The sequence below is a fragment of the Sus scrofa genome, chromosome 4 (assembly GCF_054392235.1).
Source record: "Sus scrofa isolate SSC_HxYL_T2T_F1_AM1 chromosome 4, Sscrofa_HxYL_maternal_Yorkshire_Landrace_v2.0, whole genome shotgun sequence".
In the NCBI taxonomy this organism is placed as follows: Eukaryota; Metazoa; Chordata; class Mammalia; order Artiodactyla; family Suidae; genus Sus; species Sus scrofa.
The window spans coordinates 102,318,368-102,342,467 of record NC_139386.1 but is presented as its reverse complement, the minus strand read 5'-3'; the positions used below and the strand labels follow the sequence as shown (position 1 = coordinate 102,342,467).

Below are 24,100 nucleotides of genomic sequence, written 5' to 3'. Positions count from 1 at the left end.
ATCTCCTGCTTTATTTGTAAATCCAACTGTTCATCTGATTTCTCCTCCTATGTGTCTCTCACACAATTAGACATAAGCCTTCTCTGTCTTACATTTCCTAGATAATTAAGTTAGATTATAAACTCACTGAACTGGGATTTTAATGTTTTGCTGATACTGCACAAGCAAACAAACCTCTGGAACACAAAGGTTTATTATCACCACTACTGGTATTCATAGCCAGTAAGCTGTCCACAAGACCCTGACCTATGTCCTGTTTCAGCCCAAATCAATGCCATCTTCAGTTCTCAAGGCAGAAAAGATTAAAAAGTAAAATTAAATAAAGAGAGCAACGGATACAATTTGGGGAGGGGAGAACTACCACCCACTTTCTGAATTCAGGGTAATCTAGAATTTGACCTTGCAATATCACTTTTTTGAAAGAGAAGCTAAACAAGCCTAAGTTTATAAGACACACACAGAGCAAATTCTGCTCAGCTCGGAGTTCCCGTCGTGGTGCAGTGGTTGGCGAATCCGACTGGGAGCCATGAGGTTGTGGGTTCGGTCCCTGTGCTTGCTCAGTGGGTTGATGATCCTGCTCAGTGGGTTGACGATCCCGCGTTGCTGTGGCTCTGGCGTAGGCCGGAGAGACTGCGGCTCCGATTCAACCCCTAGCCTGGGAGCCTCCATGTGCCGTGGGAGCAGCCCAAGAGATAGCAGAAAGACAGGAAAAAAAAAAAAAATTCTGCTCAGCTCAGAAAGGAAACCAAGGTCAAGAAAAAACCAAACAAAACAAAATAATCCCAAGACTATGGGAATCTGTTTTTGGCTGGGTATATAAATGAGCACTTAACACGCATCACTTTACATTCCTGTTTATATATCATTCAGTAAGAGGGCTTCTTACATGATTGTAAACATTGGTCAATCCAGCTCTCAATGGTTTCAAGTTATTAAATGTAGTGTTTCTAGATTTAGGTAAGAGGAAACCAAAACACATACAGACTAGAGCATGGGGGAAAAAGAGGCAGCACCAGTGCCACAGTGAGGCAATCCTGGATTCTTAAAGTCTTTTCCACCTCACATCTTCTTAACAGAAATGCCATTCAACTGAGTCAGTATAACAACATCTAAATCTAAAGTCAAAAGTTTTTGTTACCTGTAGTAGTTTTATCCACTGAATTATAATCCTCAACTACAGAATCTTCAATGACATCACTGATTTTTTGCCATGGCTCCAACTCCTCCTCCTCACATTCCATAAAGAGGTCGGTGTCCGCCATGCTATAAGAAAAAAAGGTTAAATAAGATACTGACTTCAGAATGGCAGAAATAGTTTTATACAAAATATGGAATCAGATTCCTAAATCTATTGGTAACCTATCCCCTTGTGCTTCCTCTATCATTTTCCCCAATATTCCCCCATTTCCAAGGCTCCATTTATTCTCCTTTTTTTGGCCACACCCATGACATGCAGAAGTTCCAAGCTCAGGAACTGAAGCCATACCACAGCAGTGACAATGCTGGATCCTTAACCCACTAAGCCACCAGGGAACTCTCTACTGAGCTTTTTAAAATGATATTTTGGTATTTGAGGAAACACCCTAAGAACTTGTTAGGATAACCAGGCATTTCTGAAGAAAGCACTAACTACTCTGTCTTTAGACTGCTGTTCTACAGATCTTGGATTTGAGCTACAGTATTTCCAGCCCAGCCAACTTTGCTTGCTTCAGACTGTCCCCCACAAATCTGAAGACGATTCCTTAATATCTATCCTGTTGTCACTGTCTGAATTCATTGTTTTTTTTGGTATACTAGCAGACTCCTTGGTTTGTCTCAAGTCTTAAGTCAGGAGGAGATTCTGTTAGCAAACAAGGATCTCTCTTTTCAGTCCTGAACAGGTTTTCCCTCCAACTTCATGGCTTGTCCCTATATTTGTGCTACTAAATGTACATAAAGATATATAGTTATACCACCCTCTAGATTTTAATTGTTTAATATATTGTGCAATTTTAACACACTGTACCCTTAAACTGTCTGTCCATTTATTTTTATTTCAAAAATCTGAACAAAGGGCCAGCATATACTTGAGCTCTGTTTGGTGAAATTTAAATGTAAATAAAAACAAAAGCATAAGATACATTAAAACACTATTTATCTAGGTTACCAAGTCTTTTTTTTCGGGGGGGAAGGGTTTTTTTTTTTTTTTGCTACACCCCCAGCATGTGAAAGTTCCTGGGCCAGGGATCAAGCTTGCATCACAGCAGCAACCTGAGCTGCTGCAGTGACAATGCCAGATCCTCAACCCTACAAGAGAACTCTTGAGTCTTTCTGCACACAAAATGAAAACCTCACTTGTCACACCCTAACTCCAAACCCACTACTTTAAACTCCATCATGATATTGGGAGTCAATCTTTAATTTAAAAAAACTGCTTACATTAATTCTTCTTTTAAAATTCAAGCCTAGGAGTTCCCGTCGTGGCTCAGTGGTTAACGAATCCGACTAGGAACCATGAGGTTGTGGGTTCGATCCCCGGCCTTGCTCAATGGGTTAAGGATCTGGCGTTGCCGTGAGCTATGGTGTAGGTTGCAGATGCGGCTCGGATCCCGCGTTGCTGTGGCTCTGGCATAGGCCGGCAGCTGCATCTCCGATTCAACCCCTAGCCTGGGAACCTCCTCGTGCCGCAGAAGCAGCCCAAGAAATGGCAAAAAGACAAAAAATAAAAAATAAATAAAATTCAAGCCTACATCTTTGCAATGCAAGTCAAGAGCTATTATTACTATGTTGCCCTCCAAAATCAGCTGACTAAATAAAGGTCAACTGTTTTGTCTTAGAATGGGAGTGGCACTACTGTTCAATGTTCAAACAAAGCTTTTAATGCAAAGGCTCTCTCTCAGTGCCCTTAGTATCACAGAAATTTTTTCACCACACCCCTAAGTCAAAAACAAAATAAAACACCCCTGAGCCAAAAACCAAACCAAACCATTCTGTTTAAGTAGTTAGATCCACATAACTTCATAGTACTAGTTTGCAAGATGTCCAACAGATGGCGTTGTTCCTTTGAAAATTTAAAATAATCCAGCAATGCCATAGTAAACTAGCTATGTAGCCAAGTGCCCACAGTTTTAATGGGTAAAGTACTTAACTTTACCCTAAATGGCCTCTAACATTCTATTTTAATTATTTGTTTTCCCAAACCAAAACCACACAGGAAAGAAGGTACGAAGACAGAAAGAAAAGGTTGTACAGTATTAACTTTAATTTTCCTAGTTTTGTATTTAATTTACACATACAAAAGATAATGCTAGCCAGAAATTAATTAAAAAAGCCAAAGCCAGTAGTTCCCGTCGTGGCGCAGTGGTTAACGAATCCGACTAGGAACCATGAGGTTGCGGGTTCGGTCCCTGCCCTTGCTCAGTGGGTTAAGGATCCAGTGTTGCCCTGAGCTGTGGTGTAGGTTGCAGGCGCAGCTCAGATCCCGCGTTGCTGTGGCTCTGGCGTAGGCCGGTGGCTGCAGCTCCGATTCAACCCCTAGCCTGGGAACCAACCTTCATGTGCCGCGGGAGCAGCCCAAGAAATAGCAAAAAAAAAAAAAAGCCAAATCCAGATCACAGGCATTCTCTCAGAACATACTTCGATATTTTCCAGTCTAGTTTCATTGGAAAAGCTAACATTCTAAACAATTTTTTTCTGACTATGTAATTTAATACCATTGGGATTTTTTTTTGGGGGGGGGGGCCTCACCAGTGGCATTCAGAAGTTCCTGGGCCAGGGGCTGAACCTAATCCACAGGAATGATCCAAATTGCAGTAGTGACAATGCCAGATCCTTAACCCACTGTGCCACAAGGGAATTCCTATACCATTGTTCTTTGCTATATAACTTTCTTAGAGCCCACAGCCAACAGACAATGCATATATATCAAACAACCAGCAGAAAAAATATAAACTGTGGATGATAACCTCTACAAGAGGTTTTCAAGGACTTCCAGCTCTGACCAGCTGCAAGCAAAACTCCATACATATGCTGAGCAATTTGTAGAAAACTCTCCCAGAGAATAAATAAGTAGAGCTATCTGAATGCAAATTGCCATTTTCAATGTCATGCCTATGGATATTTTAGTAGCACATCCAAAGTTTGGTTTTAACCTCAACTATTTATAGTATCTTGAGAGACTGAGTTCATGTTTTATTTTAGCAAACAATGAACTTTAATAAAAATACTGAAAGTTTCTTTCTTCTGACAGGAATCAAATTTTGTTATTCCTACCATGAACAAGGTATTCTAAAAAACAAAGAGTGGAAGGATAGATCTGAAAAGATGACAAAGAAGGAAGTTTGTATCCTACTTTTACCAAGTGAAAAAGAAAAATAACTCCTCAGGTGTATGTTTGCATGGATGATAGCTAGATTCGTTTCTGCTGAGCCACAACAGGAACTCCTATTTTTCAAGGTTTTTACCATGTAGAAGATGGAGATATGCAACAAGACTTGTCAACCCAGAAAAATAGTAAGCATGCTAAGCATAAATACGTGTATGTATGTATATATATATATATATATATATATATATATTTTTTTTTTTTTTTTTGGTCTGTCTTTTGTTATGTTAGAGCCACACCTGCAGCATATGGAGGTTTCCAGGCTAGGGATCTAATCAGAGCTATAGCTGCTGGCCTACGCCAGAGCCGCAGCAACGCCAGATCTGAGTTGAGTCTGCGACCTACACCACAGCTCACGGCAATGCCGGATCCTTAACCCACTCAGTGATGCCAGGGATGGAACCTACAACCTCATGGTTCCTAGTTGAATTCGTTTCCACTGTGCCACGATGGGAACTCTGCATATTTTATAGACTTACATCCAAAACAGCCACCTAAAAGACACTGAAACGAAGTTTTTCAGTTAGTCCTTAATTCTGACTAGACTTTGCTATCTCAAAATGTGATCATTCCTTTCACTTCAGCATCTATAGCTCAAATTTACTGTTGAAGGAATTCCCATCATGGCCCTGCAGAAACGAATCTGACTAGTATCCATGAGGACACAGGTTCAAACCCTGGCTTTGCTCAGTGGGTTAAGGATCCAGCATTGCCGTGAGCTGTGGTATAGGTGGCAGACACGGCTCGGATCCCATGCTGCTGTGCCTGTGGCTGGCAGCTACAACTCTGATTTGACCCATAGCCTGGGAACCTCCATATGCCACAGATGCAGCCTCAAAAGACACACACACAAAATTTACTGTTGGAAATATGGGTCATGCCACAATAGAGACATCCTTGCAAACTTTAAAAATGAAAAATGCAGGAATTCCCATCGTGGCACAGCAGAAATGAATCCAACTAGGAACCACGAGGTTGCGAGTTCAGTCCCTGTCCTCACTCAGTGGGTTAAGGATCTGGTATTGTGGTGAGCTGTGGTTTAGGATGCAGACATGGCTTGGATCCTGCATTGCTATGGCTCTGGTAAAGGCTGGCAGCTGTAGCTCCGATTAGACCCCTAGCCTGGAGACCTCCATATGCCGCAGGTGAGGCCCTAAAAAAGCAAAAAAAAAAAAGGCAAATTTAACATCCTCCTGTAGTTTTACAGCTATCAAAAAGGAATCTTCATTAACATGGTGAAACGCTGTATTTAATATCTCTACCATGACGCTTAAGAAACACCATCAGGGACCTCCTGTTGTGGCTCAGCAGCAACCAATCTGAACAGCATCCATGAGGACGCAGATGTGATCCCTTGCCTTGTTCAATGGGTTAAGCATCTGGGGTTGCCGTGAGCTGTGTGTGGTGTACATTGTAGACGCAGCTTGGATTGCTGTAGCTGTGGTATATGCCGGCAGCTGTAGCTGCGATTCGACTCCTAGCCTGGGAACCTCCGTGTACTGCAGGGTGTGGCTCTAAAAAACAAACAAAAAAAAGGACAAATCTTCCCAAACAATAATTCTACTCATGTTTAACTTCTTTTCACACTGAAATTTCAACTTAATTTCTCATAAGGAAAAAAAATCTGGAATTTTTCTTCTCTTTCCTATTATTTTACTATAAAGGATAAATGTATTCATAGGCTTTGGGTATGTTGGAACTTCAATCCTCACTCAATTTGGGGACATCCTCATTTATTCTGAAAAAGTGCCAGGTAAAAACATTAATTTCAGAAATTAAAGGCCTACACATAGGGAACACCGTGCTACATCAAGTTAAAGGCAGTGAATTTTAGAATCATACTGTAACCAAGTAAAGGGGCAAACGTTCACCATATTACAACTATGAATCTCTGAATCAAGACTGTAGTGATTCCTTTTCTGCTATTTTTATTTATTCATTTATTTATTTATTTATTTTGTCTTTTTGCTATTTCTTTGGGCCGAGGCTCCCACAGCATATGGAGGTTCCCAGGCTAGGGGTCCAATCGGAGCTGTAGCCACCGGCCTACGCCAGAGCCGCAGCAATGCGGGATCCGAGCCTCCGAGCCGCGTCTGCAACCTACACCACAGCGCTCAGCAACGCCGGATCGTTAACCCACTGAGCAAGGCCAGGGACCGAACCCGCAACCTCATGGTTCCTAGTCAGATTCATTAACCACTGCGCCACCAAGGGAACTCCTCTGCTATTTTTTAAATGAAATATAAATTTTAAGAGTAGACATGTATGTATCCATCACCTATCTTCAAAAATCATCAACCAGTCTTGTTTCATTTATGCTCCTTCTCCTTCATATTATTATGAAGCTAATCCCTAATATCAAATACATTATTTTATTATGTAGCTCTAAAAGATAAGGACTTGAGGAGTTCCTGTCATGGCTTAACAAATCCAACTAGGAACCATGAGGTTGTGGGTTCGGTCCCTGGCCTTGCTCAGTGGGTTAACGATCCGGCGTTGCCATGAGCTGTGGTGTAGGTTTGCAGACTCGGCTCGGATCCCGCGTTGCTGTGGCTCTGGCGTAGGTCGGTGGCTACGGCTCCAATTAGACCCCTAGCCTGGGAATCTCCATGTGCTGCGGAAGTGGCCCTAGAAATGGCAAAAAGACAAAAAAAAAAAAAAAAAAAGATAAGGACTTGAAAAGATCATGTAACCAAAAAAAGTCATAGTACCATTAACCTGGCTAAAAGATTAATACTGTCTTAATATCAAATATCTAGTCAACAATGAAATCTCAAATTCTTTCAAATACTGTATTTTTTAAAGTTTGATTTAGGATTCAGTTCCCGTTGTGTACAGTGCAAACAAATCCAACTAGGAAGCATGAGGTTTCAGGTTAGATCCCTGGCCTTGCTCAGTGGGTAAGGATCTGGCATTGCCGTGAGCTGTGGCGTAGGCCGACAGCTATACCTCCGATTTGACCCATAGCCTGGGAACCTCCATATGCCACTGGTGGGGCCCTAAAAGGACAAAAGACAAAAAAAAAAAAAAAAAAAAAAAAAAGATTCAAGTAAGGTCCACATATTATGATTACTTGATAAGTTTCTTAGGTCTCAAAGAGTCACCTCTTGTAGTTTCTACAGTCTGGATATTGCCGATTATAGACACATGACATTTAATACATGCCTCGCCTGCCTCTGTCCTCTGTATATGTTGAAATTGATAGTTGGGTCTAGTGGCATGATTATAAACAGGCTTATCATTTTTTGCCCCAAGATTATTCATAAGGGCAGGATTTTCTTCCATCAGGAATCTTTCCAGCTAGGCTTAATGCCTGAATCCAGTCATTCTAAATCTATCGTTCCTTTTACATGTATTAACTGAACACTTCTACTTTAAAAAAACAAAAAAAATACTATCTGGTTACCCAGAGGTGCAGTTCATATAGTAAAAGTCTTAATTCTTTCCATTCCCCCCCTCCACTTTTTTTTTTTTAAAGAACCGTACCTGCAGCATATGGAAGTTCCTGGGCTAGGGGTCACATCAGAGCCATAGCCGCAGGCCACAGCAATGCAGGATCTGAGCCGTGTCATCCTCATAGATACTGGCCAGGTTACTAATCCACTGAGCCATAACAGGAACTCCCTCCATCTTGCTTCTTTCCCTTTATTTACCGGTTTTCAAACTAATGATTTGTTTAATTGGCACTTTCCCAAAGTGACCGATAAAGTTGTTCTTTTTTTCTCCCCCAGTCTTTTTAGAGCCACATCCACAGCACATGGAAGTTCCCAGGCTAGGAGTCAAGTCAGAGCTGTAGCTGCCAGCCACAGCCACAACTACAACCATAGCAACTCGGGATCCAAGCCACACCTATAACCTGCACCACAGCTCACTGCAATGCTGGATCCTTAACCCGCTGAGTGAGGCTAGGGATCGAACCCCATCGTCACGGATACTAGTTGGGTTCTTTACCACTGAGCCATGATGGAACTCCTGTCATGTCTCTTAAGATCCATTTCTCCCCAATAAGCTTGTTCTTAAAACTATCGTTACATCACATCACAGATTTAAATATATTGATGTGTTTTAATCCACTACTGTTATCCTTATTGATACTCAAACTGTCCTTTTGGCCAGTGAGAACTCAGCCGGCTCCTGAGTCCTGCTGATACAACCCTTAGTAGTATTTGATAAAATCCTGGCTATCTGATAAAGACGTTCCCTGCTCATCTATTTCCTGCCCCAGACCTAGAATCAGCCATTTCTCCAAAGAGTCCTAATTTCTTTCGGTGTGGGATATTCCAAGATTATAGTCTAGATGTTAGGGGCTTTTCTGCTCATTTTAAATATAAAATTATCTGGAGTTCCTGTCGTGGCGCAGTGGTTAACGAATCCGACTAGGAACCATGAGGTTGCGGGTTCGGTCCCTGCCCTTGCTCAGTGGGTTAAAGATCCGGCGTTGCTGTGAGCTGTGGTGTAGGTTGCAGACGCGGCTCGGATTCCGCGTTGCTGTGGCTCTGGTGTAGGCCGGTGGCTACAGCTCCGATTAGACCCTTAGCCTGGGAACCTCCATATGCCGCGGGAGCAGCCCAAGAAATAGCAAAAAGACAAAAAAAAAAAAAAAGAATCCTTAAATATAAAATTATCTTCAGGAGTTCCCGTCGTGGTGCAGTGGTTAACGAATCCGACTAGGAACCATGAGGTTGCGGGTTCGGTCCCTGCCCTTGCTCAGTGGGTTAACGATCCGGCGTTGCCGTGAGCTGTGGTGTAGGTTGCAGACGTGGCTCGGATCCCGCGTTGCTGTGGCTCTGGCGTAGGCCGGTGGCTACAGCTCGGATTCAACCCCTAGCCTGGGAACCTCCATATGCCGCGGGAGCGGCCCAAGAAATAGCAACAATAACAACAACAACAACCAAAAAGACAAAAGACAAAAAAAAAAAAAAAAAATTATCTTCACATCAACCCCCTTCTATTAGTCGGCTATCTTCAATTTTGTTTCTGTCATCCGCAGAAAAATTCCACATCAACAAATAATACTTGCCTTAGAAACTTAAAGTTCTATTTCTCCTGAAAGTCTTTTTTCTTCCCCCAGTTTATATATATATATTTTTTATCTCTGTTAAAACGAACCTGCACTCCTCTCTCTCTCCCTTCTTGGCAGCAAAGGCTACCATAGCCAGAGCCTGAGGCCTCCCAAGGGTCTCCTCTGAAATTCTTACTTGAGATGTTTCAATCTTTTAAACTAATATTTATTAAATCATTCTCATTACTCCACTTTTCCCAACTGTATGTATTCCCTCTCCCTTCCCCTAATAAGATGCCTACATCATTTTCCTCATTGGCAGAATTTACACATAATTAAAAAAATTCTGGAGTTTCCACTGTTGCACAATGTATTGACAGTATCTCTGCAGCACCAGGACACAGGTTTGATCCCCAGCCCGGCACAGTGGATTAAAGGATCTGGCACTGTCACAGCTGTGGCATAGGTCATAACTGCCGCTCAGATCTGATCCCTGGCGGGGGAATTCCATATGCCTCGGGTGGGGGAGGGCAAAAAAGGAAAAAAAGAAAATTTTTAAGGACAAAGATTAACAAAGAAGAGAAAGCCCTTTAGCAAGTAACTATTTTTTTTTTCTTCAGGGCCCCACCAGGGGTTCCCAGACTAGGGGTCCAATCAGAGCTGTAGCCGCTGGCCTATGCCACAGCCACAGCAACACAAGATCTCAGTCACGACTGTGACCTACACCACAGTTCACGGCAACACCAGATCCTTAACCCACTGATAGAGGCCAGGGCTTGAACCTGCGTCCTCATGGATACTAGTCAGATTCATTTCTGCTGAGCCATGACGGGAAACTCCACCAACCATTTTTTTTAAAGACTTTTTTTGGCCATGCCCATGCCAAATAGAAGTTTCCAGGCCAGAGACTAAACTCACACCACAGCAGCAACCCAAGCCACTGCAATGACAATATCAAATCCTCAATCCCCTGCATCACAACAGAATTCCAAAACTATCTTTTTTGAATGCCAAGATACAAACAGATCACCTCAAAGATACCAAATTTCTCAATTATTCCAAACAAAAACTTTATCCATAACATATAGCTAATAAGGTTCTTTCCCAGACAAACTGGGAGGTGGGGGGGATAAGATAAAGTAAAAGAAATATATTTTGACTCACTAATGAAGAGCTCAGTTCCATCTTCAATAAAATCTCTAACAGAGCTAAAATAACTGTCATCATATTCCAGTGTTCTCCAACATATACTTGAGCATAGCCAAGCTGCAGAAAGGAACTGTGTTCAACAGCTTTACATAGGTTATGTAAAGTGAAACCTAGATCATTAAGGAATTCACACATGCCAGTGGCTTTTATCCAACTCAACAACACTTAAACAAGGATAAAATGCCCCCAGAAGACATTTGTCAATGTCTGGAGACGTTTTTAGTAGTCATAACCAGGGGTGGGGCTGGGGAAGGGTGCTACTGGCATGTATCCAGTGGCAAGTGGCTAGCGGTGCTAATAAACATCCTACAATGTGTAAGACAACCAGGACTTACCTGGCTCAAAACATTACTAGTGCAAAATTGAGAAACACTGATCAAACTGAATCCATTATCTGAAAGGGAAAAATCTTTTTTTAAAAAAAAAATCATCTCACATTCTATGCATAAACAACTCTCCTTTTGGAGTTCCTGCTGTGCTGCAGGTCACAGCTGTGGCTCAGATTCTATCCCTGGTGTGGGAACTTCCATATGCCATGGGTTCAAATCCCCCTCCCCTCCCCAAAGAATTCTCTTTAAAAATAATTTATCCTCTTGGGAGTTCCTGTCATGGCTCAGTAGGAACGATTCTGGCTAGTATCCATGAGAACACAGGTTTGATGTGTGACCTTGCTCAGTGGGTTAAGGATCTGGCATTGCCACGAGCCGTGGTGTAGGTTGCAGACATGGCTCGGATCCTGCATTGCTGTGGCCGTGGCCGTGGCCGGCAGCTCTAGCTCCAATTCAACCCCTAGCCTGGGAACCTCCATATGCCATGGGAGCAGCCCTAAAAAGACAAAATATTAATATAATAATAATTTACCCTCTCTTCAACAGAGAATATTAACAGAACAAGATTCCTATGAATTATTCAAATGGCTACATTTTACACAATAAAAATATATTTATAAAACTCAAACACCTGGTTTGTTTCACACTATAACCATCTACCTGTGAAACTAGTTCCTGCATTAAGTACATAATTTCACCTTATAAAACTTGAGGATTATGATGCGAGTTCTCTAAATTTATGGTTACTATTAGTACTTGTTATTATCAATATTAACTGGTAAATAATCTTTGTGAAAATAATTTCCCAAAGTTCTTTAATTTCCATTTCTAAAATGCCTGGTTTTGACCCCTTTATTATTCCTCTATGAGTTGCTTTTGCTAAATATATTAGCTCTTCTTGCTTTGTCAACTTACAAATCATTTTCTCAGAGGGCAGTGAACCAAAACATGATGTTATTTCTGTGCTCTTTCTCAAAGTCTTATCATTATGCTTGAATCTAAATTGACAGAAGTAGCTCTACATCACAAAACCAAAGGTTATGACAATAAGTATATAAAGAAAAATGTTGACCAATAAGCCAACCTCTTGTCTTCAGCTGTTTGTTCTGTGGCTTGCTCTTTTCTCTTGTAAAAAAAAAGAGTTCCCATTGTGGCTCAGTGGGTTAAGAACCTGGCTACTATCCATGAGGATGCAGGTTCGATCCCTGGCCTCACTCAGCAAGTTAAGGATCCAGCATTGCCGCAAGCTGCAGTGGAGGTCACAGATGTGGCTCGGATCATGCTGCAACAGTGGCATAGGCCAGCAGCTACGGCGCTGATGTGACCCCTAACCTGGGAACTTCCATATGCCAAGGGTGCGGCCCTAAAAGAAAATAAATAAATAAAAGCTAATGACAATAATGTTTAAACTGAATCAAATGAAACATTTAAATTAAATCCCCAGTTTATAGGAAATACAGCAATAGCAGAGGAAGTAGCACCACAAGGAAATAATGAGATAAATCCACAAAGTGGGACATTTTATTGTTTATTTATTTATTTTACTTTTTGCTTTTTAGGGCCGCTCCCTCGGCATATGGAAGTTTCCAGACTAGGGATCACATCAGAGCTGCAGCTGCCAACCAGAGCCAATACTACAGCAATGCAGGATCCGAGCCACTCCTGCAACCTACACCACAGCTCACAGCAACTCCAGATACTTAACCCACTGAGCAGAGGCCAGGGATCGAACCCGCATCCTCATGGATATTAGTCGGGTTCATTACTACTGAGCCACAACAGCCGACTCCCAGTGGGACATTTTGTAAGGAAGCAATCAGATAAATGCAGAATATGGAACATTCTGTAAAACTACTAACACAGTTCCTTTCAAAATGTCAACCTCGAGTTCCTGCTGTGGTACAACAGGATCTGAGGTGTCTTGGGAGCTTTGGGATGCTGGTGCCATCCCCAGCCTGGCATAGTGGGTTAAAGATCCAGCATTACCACAGCTGCAGCTTAGATATGATCTCTGGTAGGGCAAGTCCATATGCCACAAGGCAGTCAAAAAGGAAAAAACAAACATAAAAATATCAGTCTCACAAACAGAGATATACATATGCAGAATAAGAAGACTAAACCATATTAAAAGAAACTAAAGAGATGTAACAAAACATACCATGTGAACCTTTATTGATTTCTGGTTCATAAAAAAGCTACAAATGACATATTGGGGACAATTGGAACATCTAAATATATAGATACAAGATGAGATTTTGGTATTATTTTTAATTTTGTTAAAAAAGATAGTGGGGAAGTTCCCGTCGTGGCGCAGTGGTTAACGAATCCGACTAGGAACCATGAGGTTGCGGGTTCGGTCCCTGCCCTTGCTCAGTGGGGTAACAATCCGGCGTTGCCGTGAGCTGTGGTGTAGGTTGCAGACGCGGCTCGGATCCTGCGTTGCTGTGGCTCTGGCGTAGGCCGGTGGCTACAGCTACGATTCGACCCCTAGCCTGGGAACCTCCATATGCCGCGGGAGCGGCCCAAGAAATAGCAACAACAACAACAAAAGACAGAAAGACAAAAAAAAAAAAAAAAAAAAAAAAAGATAGTGGTGGACTTCCCATGTGGCTCACAACATAACTACTCGGCATTGCTTCTACAGTGGCTGTGGCTTGACCCCTACCCTGGGAACTTCTACATGCCGCAGGTACGGCCACTCGTTTAAAAAAAAAAAAAAAAAAGATAGTGGTATTAGAGTTATTTACAAGAACTTATTTATTCTTAGCAAATGCATGAAATGTTCAGTGGGAGTATTATGACTGACTTACAAGTGGTTCAGCAAATATATATTTTGGTCATTTTCTTATAGATATCAAATATGCTAACTTGCTAAAAAAATCATTAGGCCTTTCCATCATGGCTCAGCAGAAACGAATCTGACTAGCATCCATGAGGATACAGGTTCGACCCCTGGTCTCACTCAATGGGTTAAGGATCCAGGCGTTGCCGTGAGCTGTGGTGTAGGCTGGTGGCTATAGCTCCGACTGGACTGCTAGCTAGGAACCTTTGTACGCTGCAGGAGCAGCCCAAAAAAGCAAAAAAAAAAAAAAAAAAAAAAAATCACTGAATCTAGGTGGTGGGTTCACTGGAGATACTCCTTGTGTTCTTTCACCCTTTTTACATACATGATACTCTCTTTTTTTTTTTGGTCATTTTGTCTTTTTAGGGCTGCACTTGTGGCACAGTTCCCAGGCTAGGGGTCTAATTGGAGCTGTAGCTGCCGGCCTACACCACAGCAATGCCAGATCCCAGCAGAGTCTGCGACCTACACCACAGCTCACGGCAATGCAGAATCCTTAACCCACCAAGCGAGGCCAGGGATTGAACCCACAACCTCATGGTTCCTCGTCAGATTCGTTTCCACTGTGCCATGACGGGAAGTGATTATAGATTATAATACACATTTAAGACATAGCACAATGATTAAATAATATTAGAAAAAGTAAACCTAAATTGGATTATACAAGCTACTAAGGAGATTCTGTAAGATGAAATGAACACTGCATCTTCCACTAATCAAGACATTGTGCTCCTCTGACATCCTGGTAATCTATTTGGTTTCTGTATTTTGTAGCAGTAATTATACTGGGAACATAATTTTTATGCACTCAGCAGGCTTTACTCCACTGCAATTCACACAGGACTATTAGTGATTCCCACAGTCTTTTAAGTCTTTGGTATTCATCTTTCCATCCATAATATTAATGTAACAGACACATACCTTTCAAGAGAAGACTGACTGGTATCTTAAATGCTGGCAAACATGGTAGGACTTTATACTCAGATGCTATATGATCAGCTAATCAGTAAAAGCCTACATAAGTGAAAAGCAACATACAAAGAGATTCTTCACATTCATATTTAAAGCAGCAAAAAGAACCCCTCAGATACAACTGTTAGTCTACCTTTGTGGTATTTATTGGGCAGCAAATGTTTACCCATCTTAATCTCAAATAAGATCAGTAAAACACCTGCTTTCTACCAAAACTCTCCAGACAGATTTGGCTCTTGAAACTTTGAATTTCTTTAATTTGTCTGGTATTTTCATAGCTCTAAATTTTTAAGTTCACTACTAGCATTCCCAACCATAAATCAAAATAAAAATAACATTTGGGTACGACTATAAATATAATAAAATCTAATGAGTTAAAAAGAAAAAAAGAAAAAAAATTGGGGGAGTTCCCATTGTAGCCCAGCAGGTTAAGAACCCGACATCTCTCTGAGGATGCAGGTTCAATTCCTGGCCTCATTCACTGGGTTAACGATCAGGTGCTGTGACAAGCTGCAGTGCAAGCGGCAGATGTGGCTCAGATCCAGTGTTGCTGTGGCTGTGGCACAGGCCTCAGCTGCAGCTCCAATTTCCAATTCCACCCCTGGCCTGGGAATTTCCATATGTCACAGGTGCGGCCATAAAGAGAAAAAAATAAAGACTAAAGAACATTTGGAACAGAAAAAATATTTTTTAAAAAACAAAAATTTAAGAATACCACCCTCTCTTCCCCCTAGGTGAGACATAAACAACAACAACCTTTAAAACATTTGGCATCTGTATTCAAATTACCTCAATTTTTGACCTACAAAGGATTAATTCCAGCAACTATATAGGATTGAACACTCAGAACACTCAGTATGGCTATAAAACGAATTATTTTGTTTTTGTCGCCTTTTTTTTTTTTTTTTTGGTCCTTTTAGGGCTGCACCTGAGACGTGGAGGTTCCCAGGCTAGGGGTCCAATCGGAGCTACAGCTGCTGGCCTACACCAGAGCCACAGCAACGTGGGATCCAAGCCTCATCTGCGACCTACACTACAGCTCTCGGCAACGCCGGATCCTTAACCCAATGAGCAAGGTCAGGGATCAAACTGCAACCTCATGGCTCCTAGCTGGATTCAAGTTTCTGCTTCGCCAAGACGGGAACTCCTATCTTCTTTTTTAAATCAGGTCCACACCCATGGCTTATGGAATTTCCCAGGCTAGGGGCTGAATTGGAGCTGTGAGCCACTGGCCTACACCACAGCCCAGCAATGCCAGATCCAAGACAGGCCTCTGACCTACACCACAGCTCATGGCAACACTGGATCCTTAACTCACTGACCAAGGCCAGGGATTGAACCCGAGTCCTCACGGATTCTAGTTATATTTGTTATTGCTGAGCTACGACAGGATCTCTAAAACTAATTATTGTTGAATTTATAGTAAGCTTTGTATACCAGACTAGTATCCACAAGGATTCGGGTTCAATCCCTAGCCTAGCTCAATGAGTTAAGGATCCATCTCTGCTGTAAGCTGCAGTATAGGTCACAAATTTGGCTCGGATCTGGCATCATGGCTGTGGTGTAGGCTGACAGCTGCAGCTGATTCAACTGCTAGCCTGGGAACTTCCATGTGCTGTAGGCACGGCTGTTAAAAAAAAAAAAAAACAAGAAAGAAAAAAAAATCTCCCACTTTTTAACACATACAAAGAATAAAGACTGAAACATTATGTAGAATATATTTTATTTTACTGTGATATAATAACAAGCGTTGTTATGCACTTTACATTCATTAACACAACGAACTCTCACAATTATAAGTCCTAAATAGTATATTTTACAGATGAAGTAAAAAATGTAGATTTAGAGAGTTTAAATAACTTGCCCAATGTTACAGGTGCAAAGTTTGAATCCTGGCTGGGATATTTACTAAGCTTTTTTGCTGTAGAATTCTTTCTCAAGTCACTACTTCCATTATTAACTCAACTAACATTTCTAAATTCTCCAGAAGTTCCTAAATGGAGGCAGATCTGGACGATCTCAGAAGAAGATTATGACAGACCCAATGATTCTCAAAGTTTTTGGTCTTGGGACCCTTCACATTCTTAAAATTATTGAGGACCCCAAAGAGCTTTTATTTATGTGAATTTTTTCCTTTTGATATTTACCATGTCAGAAGCTAAAATGTAAAAAATTTAAATACTTATTGGTACATTCAAAAATAATAAACCTGTTATGTGTTAACAGAATATTTTCAATTAAAAATTACTATTTTTCTCCAAATAGTGAAATAATGTTGTTTTAGATTTTGTTGTAAATCTTTTGTATCTAGGTGTAACAGAAAGCAATTGGATTCTCATAGCTGCTACTGCATTCAGTCTGTTGCTCTATGATGTTCTGGTTAAATTAAAAAGGGAGTTCCCATCATGGCGCAGTGGTTAACAAATCCGACTAGGAACCATGACGTTTCGGGTTCAATCCCTGCCCTTGCTCAGTGGGTTAACAATCTGGCGTTGCCGCTATGAGCTGTGGTGTAGGTTGCAGGCGAGGTTCGGAGGTTCGGATCCCATGTTGCTGTGGCTCTGGCGTAGGCCGTGGCTACAGCTCCGATTGGACCCCTAGCCTGGGAACCTCCATATGCCATGGGAGTGGCCCAAGAAATGGCAAAAAGACAAAAAGACAAAAAAAAAAAAAAAAAAAAGAGAAAAAGGGAGATGTTTTCTACAAACCGTTTCAGACAGCTGTGTATGTTGTACAGTACAGTTTCTAAAAGAAGAGTTGCGTCTTGGAATCTGAAACCCTATCAATGAATATTATGTTAAAGTCCATTCGTTTATCCTGCATTTTGAAATGATCTTTTATTCACGGTGATTTTGAAAAATCATGCAACAGTCAATTGGAAAATACAGACTTACTAAATTATGCCTCTCTTCCAAAGACACATGGCACCATAAAACGTTAAAAAAAAAAAAATCAGTCATTAACACTGTGTGTGTGTGTCTTTTGTCCTTTTAGGGCCATACCCACGACATGTGGAGGTTCCCAGGCTAGGGGTCTAATCAGAGCTATAACTGCTGGCCTAAGCCACAGCCACAGCAATGCTAGATGCGAGCCGCGTCTGCAACCCACACCACAGCTCATGGCAACGCTGGATCCTTAACTCACTGAGTGAGGCCAGGGATTGAACCTGCGACCTCATGGTTCCTAATCAGATTTGTTTCCTCTGCGCCACAATGGGAACCCCAACACTGATATTATAAGAAGTCTTTTAAGTATTGGGAGGGAAGCTGTCAACCTTGAGATATCAACGTTTTAAAAATTCTCATTTTTGCTCTCAAATTTTTATCATTAGTAACAAATACTGTCAATTGTTTTCCTTGAAGTGACAAGCTCACTTCATTTGTTTTCAAGAAAATATCAAACACTCAAGTGTGAAAAACCAGTTTATCATTCTTTCAAATAAAAATGCTGTTCCATGAAACAAGCATCTCCCTTCCAAATCTTACAAGGGCCTTTCCTTACAAGGATCTACCTCAGTAGAGAGCTTAAGCGTTTTATGCATACTTCCCAAATGGCCACAGATTCCTAAAACTTAGAAAGACGTGTACTAAAGGACTGAGATCTAATAAAATTATTTTTACTGCTTCATCAAAGACATTCTCAAGTAAGTATAGCTGAGGTTGGGTGCAACTGCCTTGCTTTGTGCTAAGGTACTACCAGTAGTTTTACCAAGCATTGCTTTTGGACCATCAGTGCAAATGTCGGTAAAAAAAACAAATAGCCTCCTAGTATTACTTCGTGGATAATACTCCTGAAAGGGCCTGAGGGGATTCCCGAGGGTCGGTGAACCACATTTTGGGAACTGCTTTCCTATATTACACCACTGGTCCAAGGCAGGCGTGAAAACTAACAAAATCCGATTTATCCCAAGAGTCGTCATTGTTAGTTCTTTCAGTTTGAGATACACCACCAAGAGAGCTGGTATGCAAAACAGAAAACCAACAAGGATCTACTATATAGCACAGGGAACTCCACTAAATATCTTGTAACGACCGATAAGTAAAAAGAAACTGAAAAATAGATATAAATATGTATAATTGAATCACTTTTCTGTACACCTGAAACTAACGCAAAATTCTACATTAACTGTATTTCAATTTTCTTTGTATTTTATTTTAGTCTTTTTAGGGCCACACTTGCGGCACATGGAGGTTCCCAGGTGAGGGGTCAAATCCGAGCTACAGCTGCGGGCCCACACACCACAGCCACAGCAACTTCAGATAGGAAGCATGTCTGCGACCTACACCACAGCTCACCCCAAGGCCAGATCCTTAACCCACTGATCGAGGCCAGGGATCAAACCTGAGTCCTCATGGATACTAGTCAGATTCATTTCTGCTTAGCCACAACAGGAACTCCATTTAGTTCAATTCTTAATATAACTTAAAAATTTACAAAACATGGCTGGTACCTTATAACCATAAAATAGGAAAAGGAAATCAAGGGCATAGACTGCCACTTAATTGTTCTAAGATTTTGAGCATCTTTTTTGCTAGACCGACAACTCTCAATATGGTGGTTACCACACTCTCAGCTGAAGGTAGAAATCTACCCCTTCCCCGTCCCATCCAAAAAGGCTTGGGAATGAGCCTCCCCTACCCCAACTACACTTTTAGAAATTTCCAACATACTTCTTATGCACCCTGAAGTTAAGAATGATTGTGCTAAGTAGTTCGAATTCAGAGTCCAATTCCCAGTTCCAAGAGCAATGGGTCTCGAAATTCAATGCCGTTCTCCAAGAGGCAAGCCCTCCACCTCATCTGTTTCCCCTTCATCTAGATAGGGAAATTCCTCTGAAAGTAAAATTGTATCTCTGTGAGGTTTTAAGCTGCGATGGGAACTCTATAAAAGAGTGTAGAGGGCTGCACAGTTTGCAACAAAACGACGGCTGTTCTGAGACAGGACACCTGTATCTCAATTTCCATCTTCAAAGAGATTTTGGGCTAAATGACTTAAAAAGACTCTCCCGCTCTACCTTTTTCTAAGCTGAAAATGTCCAAGACAAGCAGAGAAACGTCCAGCATTAGCAACAATTTGGGGGAATCCCCCGTGTGACAGGCGAAGAAATCAGGACAACTCGTAGAAAGGAGAGAAAGCAGGTGAATCAACGACATCACTCCTTTTCAGAAGGTGCTAAAAACCTAGAAAAATAGTCCCTGGGATAAACATGGCGCCCACCGCGGCAGGATATAATCATCGGAAAATAAAGATTTTAAGCCCCATCCCATTTTGTAAATCACGGCGCCAGCCCAAAGAAATCTTAGAGCGCGGGGAGGGGGGCTGGGGGGGAGGAGACTTTGTAAACTAACAGCGGTGCGCTAAGGCTTGGGATGTACTATACGACCGAGCGGGAATTACATAACACAAGGGAGCGGCTAAGCAATCACTCATTTTCCTCCTGGAGCTCAAAAAGAGAGCCCCACTCTTGGCCCGGCGGGGGTGGGGCGGAGAGGACCCAGCACTACCCCTACCCCACCCCCGGGGGACCTCGGCCCGCCGCCCCTCCCGCCCGCCTCCCCGGCGCGGCCTCGCCCCCTAGCCAGCCCCTCCCGCCGCGCCCCGCCGTCTCGCTGCTGCCCGCGCCCCCGCCCCTTCCCCGGCGGGCCGCCGCCCGCGCCCGCGCCCGCCCACTCCTCCGAGACGCCTCGCGCCGGGTGTGCGTGTGGACGTCGGCTGTGTGCGGGGCCGTGGGGCGCGAGTGCGCGCGCGCGCGCCGCGGCAGGCGCCGGGGGGCGGGGGCGGCCGGCAGGCAGGGGCCTCCCCGGCCCGGCCCGCCGCGCAACTCGCGCGGCTCCCGGGGCGCACGCACTCACACACGCTCTCGCGCGCCGCACCCCACGCCCGCCGCCGCCGCGGGCCGCGACGCCACTCGAGGGGGGCGGGGGCGCGCGCCACCGGGCCCCCGCCCCCACCCCTCGCGTTCCCGCCCCATCCCCCTCTCATTGTCTCGCCTCGGAACGCCTCGCCGAGCGAAAAGATAACGGAACCCCCGGGAGAAGGGGGTGGGGAGAGAGAAGGCTCGCTCGCTCACTCACCTCCCGTGGTCGTCGCCGCCGGTAGTCTGACCCGAGGAAGGCGCCGTCGCCTTAAAGGGACCTTGCACCCCGCGCCGGGAGAAGGGGGTGGGAGCAGGGGAGGGGACGGGGGCTTGGGGGGAGACGGAGAAGAGGGAACCGTTGAAAGCTAGTCTCCCCGAGGGTGAAAGGAAACCTCCCTCGGGTTCGAGTGATTTGAGGTGGATTTTTTTTCCCGAGGGGGGCGGGGGGCCCCCGAGGGAGGGGGGCGGGGGGGCCGAGGAATGCGGCTCCGTGTACGGGAGCTGGCGCGGGGGAGAGAGACGCCGACTCCCCCCACCGACCCTCTCGCCCCGCGGAGGGATACGACTCGTCACTTCCGCCCTCCCCCTTTCGTGGTTTTTCAATTGGTTGGAGCGCGTGGCACGTCATGGGCTCATCCTAACCCCTGCCCGGGCTTCTTTTCTAGTCAAGTTTGTCTGGGCCTGCAAATAAATAAATAAATAATCTTTCCCAAAAAATGGAATGAAAAATAATTAGCTTCAGAAACAACATCTAAGTTTTGGTGATAAAGATGGGATTTCCAAAGATAATGTTCCCCAATTCACTTGCGGGGACTTTCCAGGGAAATTTTGGGAATCTCCACACTTTCCACTCAAGGCTCTTACCTAACCAAGAGGAGAACCTCATGCCTTAGGCCAGATAGTGAGGCCCAATGGCCCCAACGACTGTCATTAGAACAAAAGCGTCAAAATGGCACTCACTCTTTCTCAAGAGACATGCAGTCAAGTGGCCTTAAGTGAAGAAATTTTAAAAGCCGTTTTTACCCTAGACGCTTCTGGATTCTGGAAGGAAGTCACACATGATTGCTTATTAAGGTGATCATGTATGAAAACTGCTTTGAGATGAGTAGAATCCTCGGAGATCCTCAATTCTAAGAAACTGTAGACTCCTCTTCTGTGCTCTTTGCTCCAAATAAGGCTGACATGGACTGGCCCAAAGATTGATTTGTACATTCAAGACCATCAACCTATTATTTTTCCTCAAACAAAAACTAACCTCTTTCCAAGTGACTAAGAAAGTTTGTCCTTTATTACCTCCTGAGATGATAAAAGCTTAGTATTTTCCTTGGATATTTGAGGAAATAGTTGCTCTTTAATCAATACCCAAACATCTGCTCCAAACCAAATGGTAAATCAAAGTAGTCGTGCAAGGCTGGTGAGATGCAAAAACATATCTATTCTTTTTCTATGTTTACATTCCAAACCACCAGACTATGAAAATTGGCAGTGAAAGTAAGCATTCCAAATTGTGCACCCATGCACATGCATGCACCACCACCCATTTTCATCATCCTATTTCATACCAAAAATATGAGTGATTTCAACTAGTCATTCTTAGGAAAAACTTTATTATTTGAATTGGGAAGATCACCAATCCTTCTGAAAATACTTCTGAAGATTTTCCAGGCCTGATCTGGAAGAGCCCATGGCGGGATTACGGAATCAATCATCAAAAAACATTCTACATGGAGATCTAATCCTATTTTATTCTTTCCCTCCATAATTACTATAATTCATTATGTCATTTGCCTCAGAAATAGTCTTACTGACAAATTTTGCCATATTCTGAGCCTGTTCTGAGTTCTAGCCCAGTAGACTATACCATGTACCATTGATCAATAACCATTAGTGTACCATACTGAAAAGTCATCATACATCTATTCATTTACTCAACAAATATTTATTGAGTACTTATTATATGCTGGGCACTGTTCTAGGTTCTGGGAATGCAGCAACAAAGAAAACAAAATTTCTGAACTTAAGAAACTCTAGTGAGGAAAGACATACAATATACACATAAACAAATTGTTCCAGTATCTATTAGTGAACAACAAATGGTCCTCAAACTTTGTAGCTTGGAACAACATTTTTATTTATTATTATAGATCACATTTTTGGGAGGTGATTAGGCTAAGCTAAACAGTTCTCACTTGGAGTCCCATGCAGTGGCTGAGGCTGAAGTCATCTCCAAAGCTTCCTCTGTAAGTCTGGAAGTTGAAGATGACTGTTGGTTCGGACTGCAGCTGGGGCTGTTGGTCAAAACAGTTAGCTGCTGGCCTCTCCATGTGGCCTAGGCTTCCTCATGTCATAGTGGCTGAGTTCCAAGATTGAGGACCGAGCAGAGGTGGTATGGCTTTTTGTGACCTAGCCTCAGAGGTCACACAGCATCACTTCTACCAGTTACAGGCCCATTGTGATTTGAGAGAGATGAGAAATATCTCTCAAAGGGAGTAGCATTGTAAAAAGAGTATGTGGAAAGCAAAATCTTGTGGTCATCTTGGAGACCATGTACCATGTACCATCTGCCACACATACAAATAAATATCTGATATGTGATATGGTGATAGGTGCTGTGGGTGGGAAAAGGCGGGACAGAGGGAGTTGGGAGTATGGTGCAAGGATTTAGGGAGGGGGGTTGGAGAAGGCTTCATCATTAAAGTGACATTTGAGCACAGACCGGAAGAAGTTGAAGCCAAGTTCAGTTTTACTCTTAGTGAAAGTGAGGTTGCTGGAGTATTTTGAGCCAAGGAATGACATGACCTAACATTTTAATTTTTAAATTTTTAAATTTTTTCGTCTTTTTAGGGCCGCACCTGCGGCATATAGAGGCTCCCAGCCTAGGGGTTGATTCAGAGCTACAGCTGCTGGCCTACGCCGCAGCCACAGCAATGCCAGATCCAAGCCACTTCAGTGACCTACACCACAGCTCATAGCAACTCCAGATCCTTAACCCACTGAGCAAGGCCAGAGATTGAACCTGCATCCTCTTGGATACTAGTCAGGCTCGTTAACCACTGAGCCACGAGGGGAACTCCTGACTAACATTTTTTATTTTATTTTATTTTATTTTTTTTGGCTTTTTGCTATTTCTTGGGCCGCTCCCGCGGCATATGGAGATTCCCAGGGTAGGGGTCGAATCGGAGCTGTAGCCACCGGCCTACACCAGAGCCACAGCAACGCGGGATCCGAGCCGCATCTGCAACCTATACCACAGGTCACGGCAACGCCGGATCGTTAACCCACTGAGCAAGGGCAGGGACCGAACCCGCAACCTCATGGTTCTTAGTCGGATTCGTTAACCACTGCGCCACAACGGGAACTCCCTAACATTTTTAAAGAAACTCTCTGGCCTCTTGGAGGGAATAACTAGTAGGGGCAAGGTGAATGAGCACTTGTCAATTCCAGGTGAGAGATGATGGTGGCATGGATTGGGATGGGAGCTGTGAAGCTGCTCCTTCAAATGAGTGAGTCCTGCAAGTATTTTGCT

At 43.2% G+C, this 24,100-nt stretch overlaps 1 protein-coding gene across 12 annotated transcripts in view; it reads right to left on the bottom strand.

Annotated features, from left to right (window-relative positions):
- POGZ (pogo transposable element derived with ZNF domain) overlaps positions 1–20,819 on the bottom strand; it is a 56,393-nt gene extending 35,574 nt beyond the window's left edge. For 8 of the 12 annotated variants that reach the window (XM_005663450.4, XM_005663451.4, XM_021089862.2 and 5 more), the window contains exons 1-2: positions 20,792–20,819; positions 1,139–1,263 (exon numbers count right to left, since the gene is read on the bottom strand). In XM_005663450.4, the coding sequence (XP_005663507.1) occupies positions 1,139–1,262 (124 nt within the window). In that variant the 5' untranslated portion in view covers position 1,263; positions 20,792–20,819. Of the gene's footprint in view, positions 1–1,138; positions 1,264–19,731; positions 19,898–20,569; positions 20,627–20,707 lie in introns of those variants that run through there. The other 4 variants (XM_085022934.1, XM_085022936.1, XM_085022937.1 and 1 more) reach the window with 3 other exon arrangements.
- Positions 20,820–24,100: the final 3,281 nt, after the last annotated feature.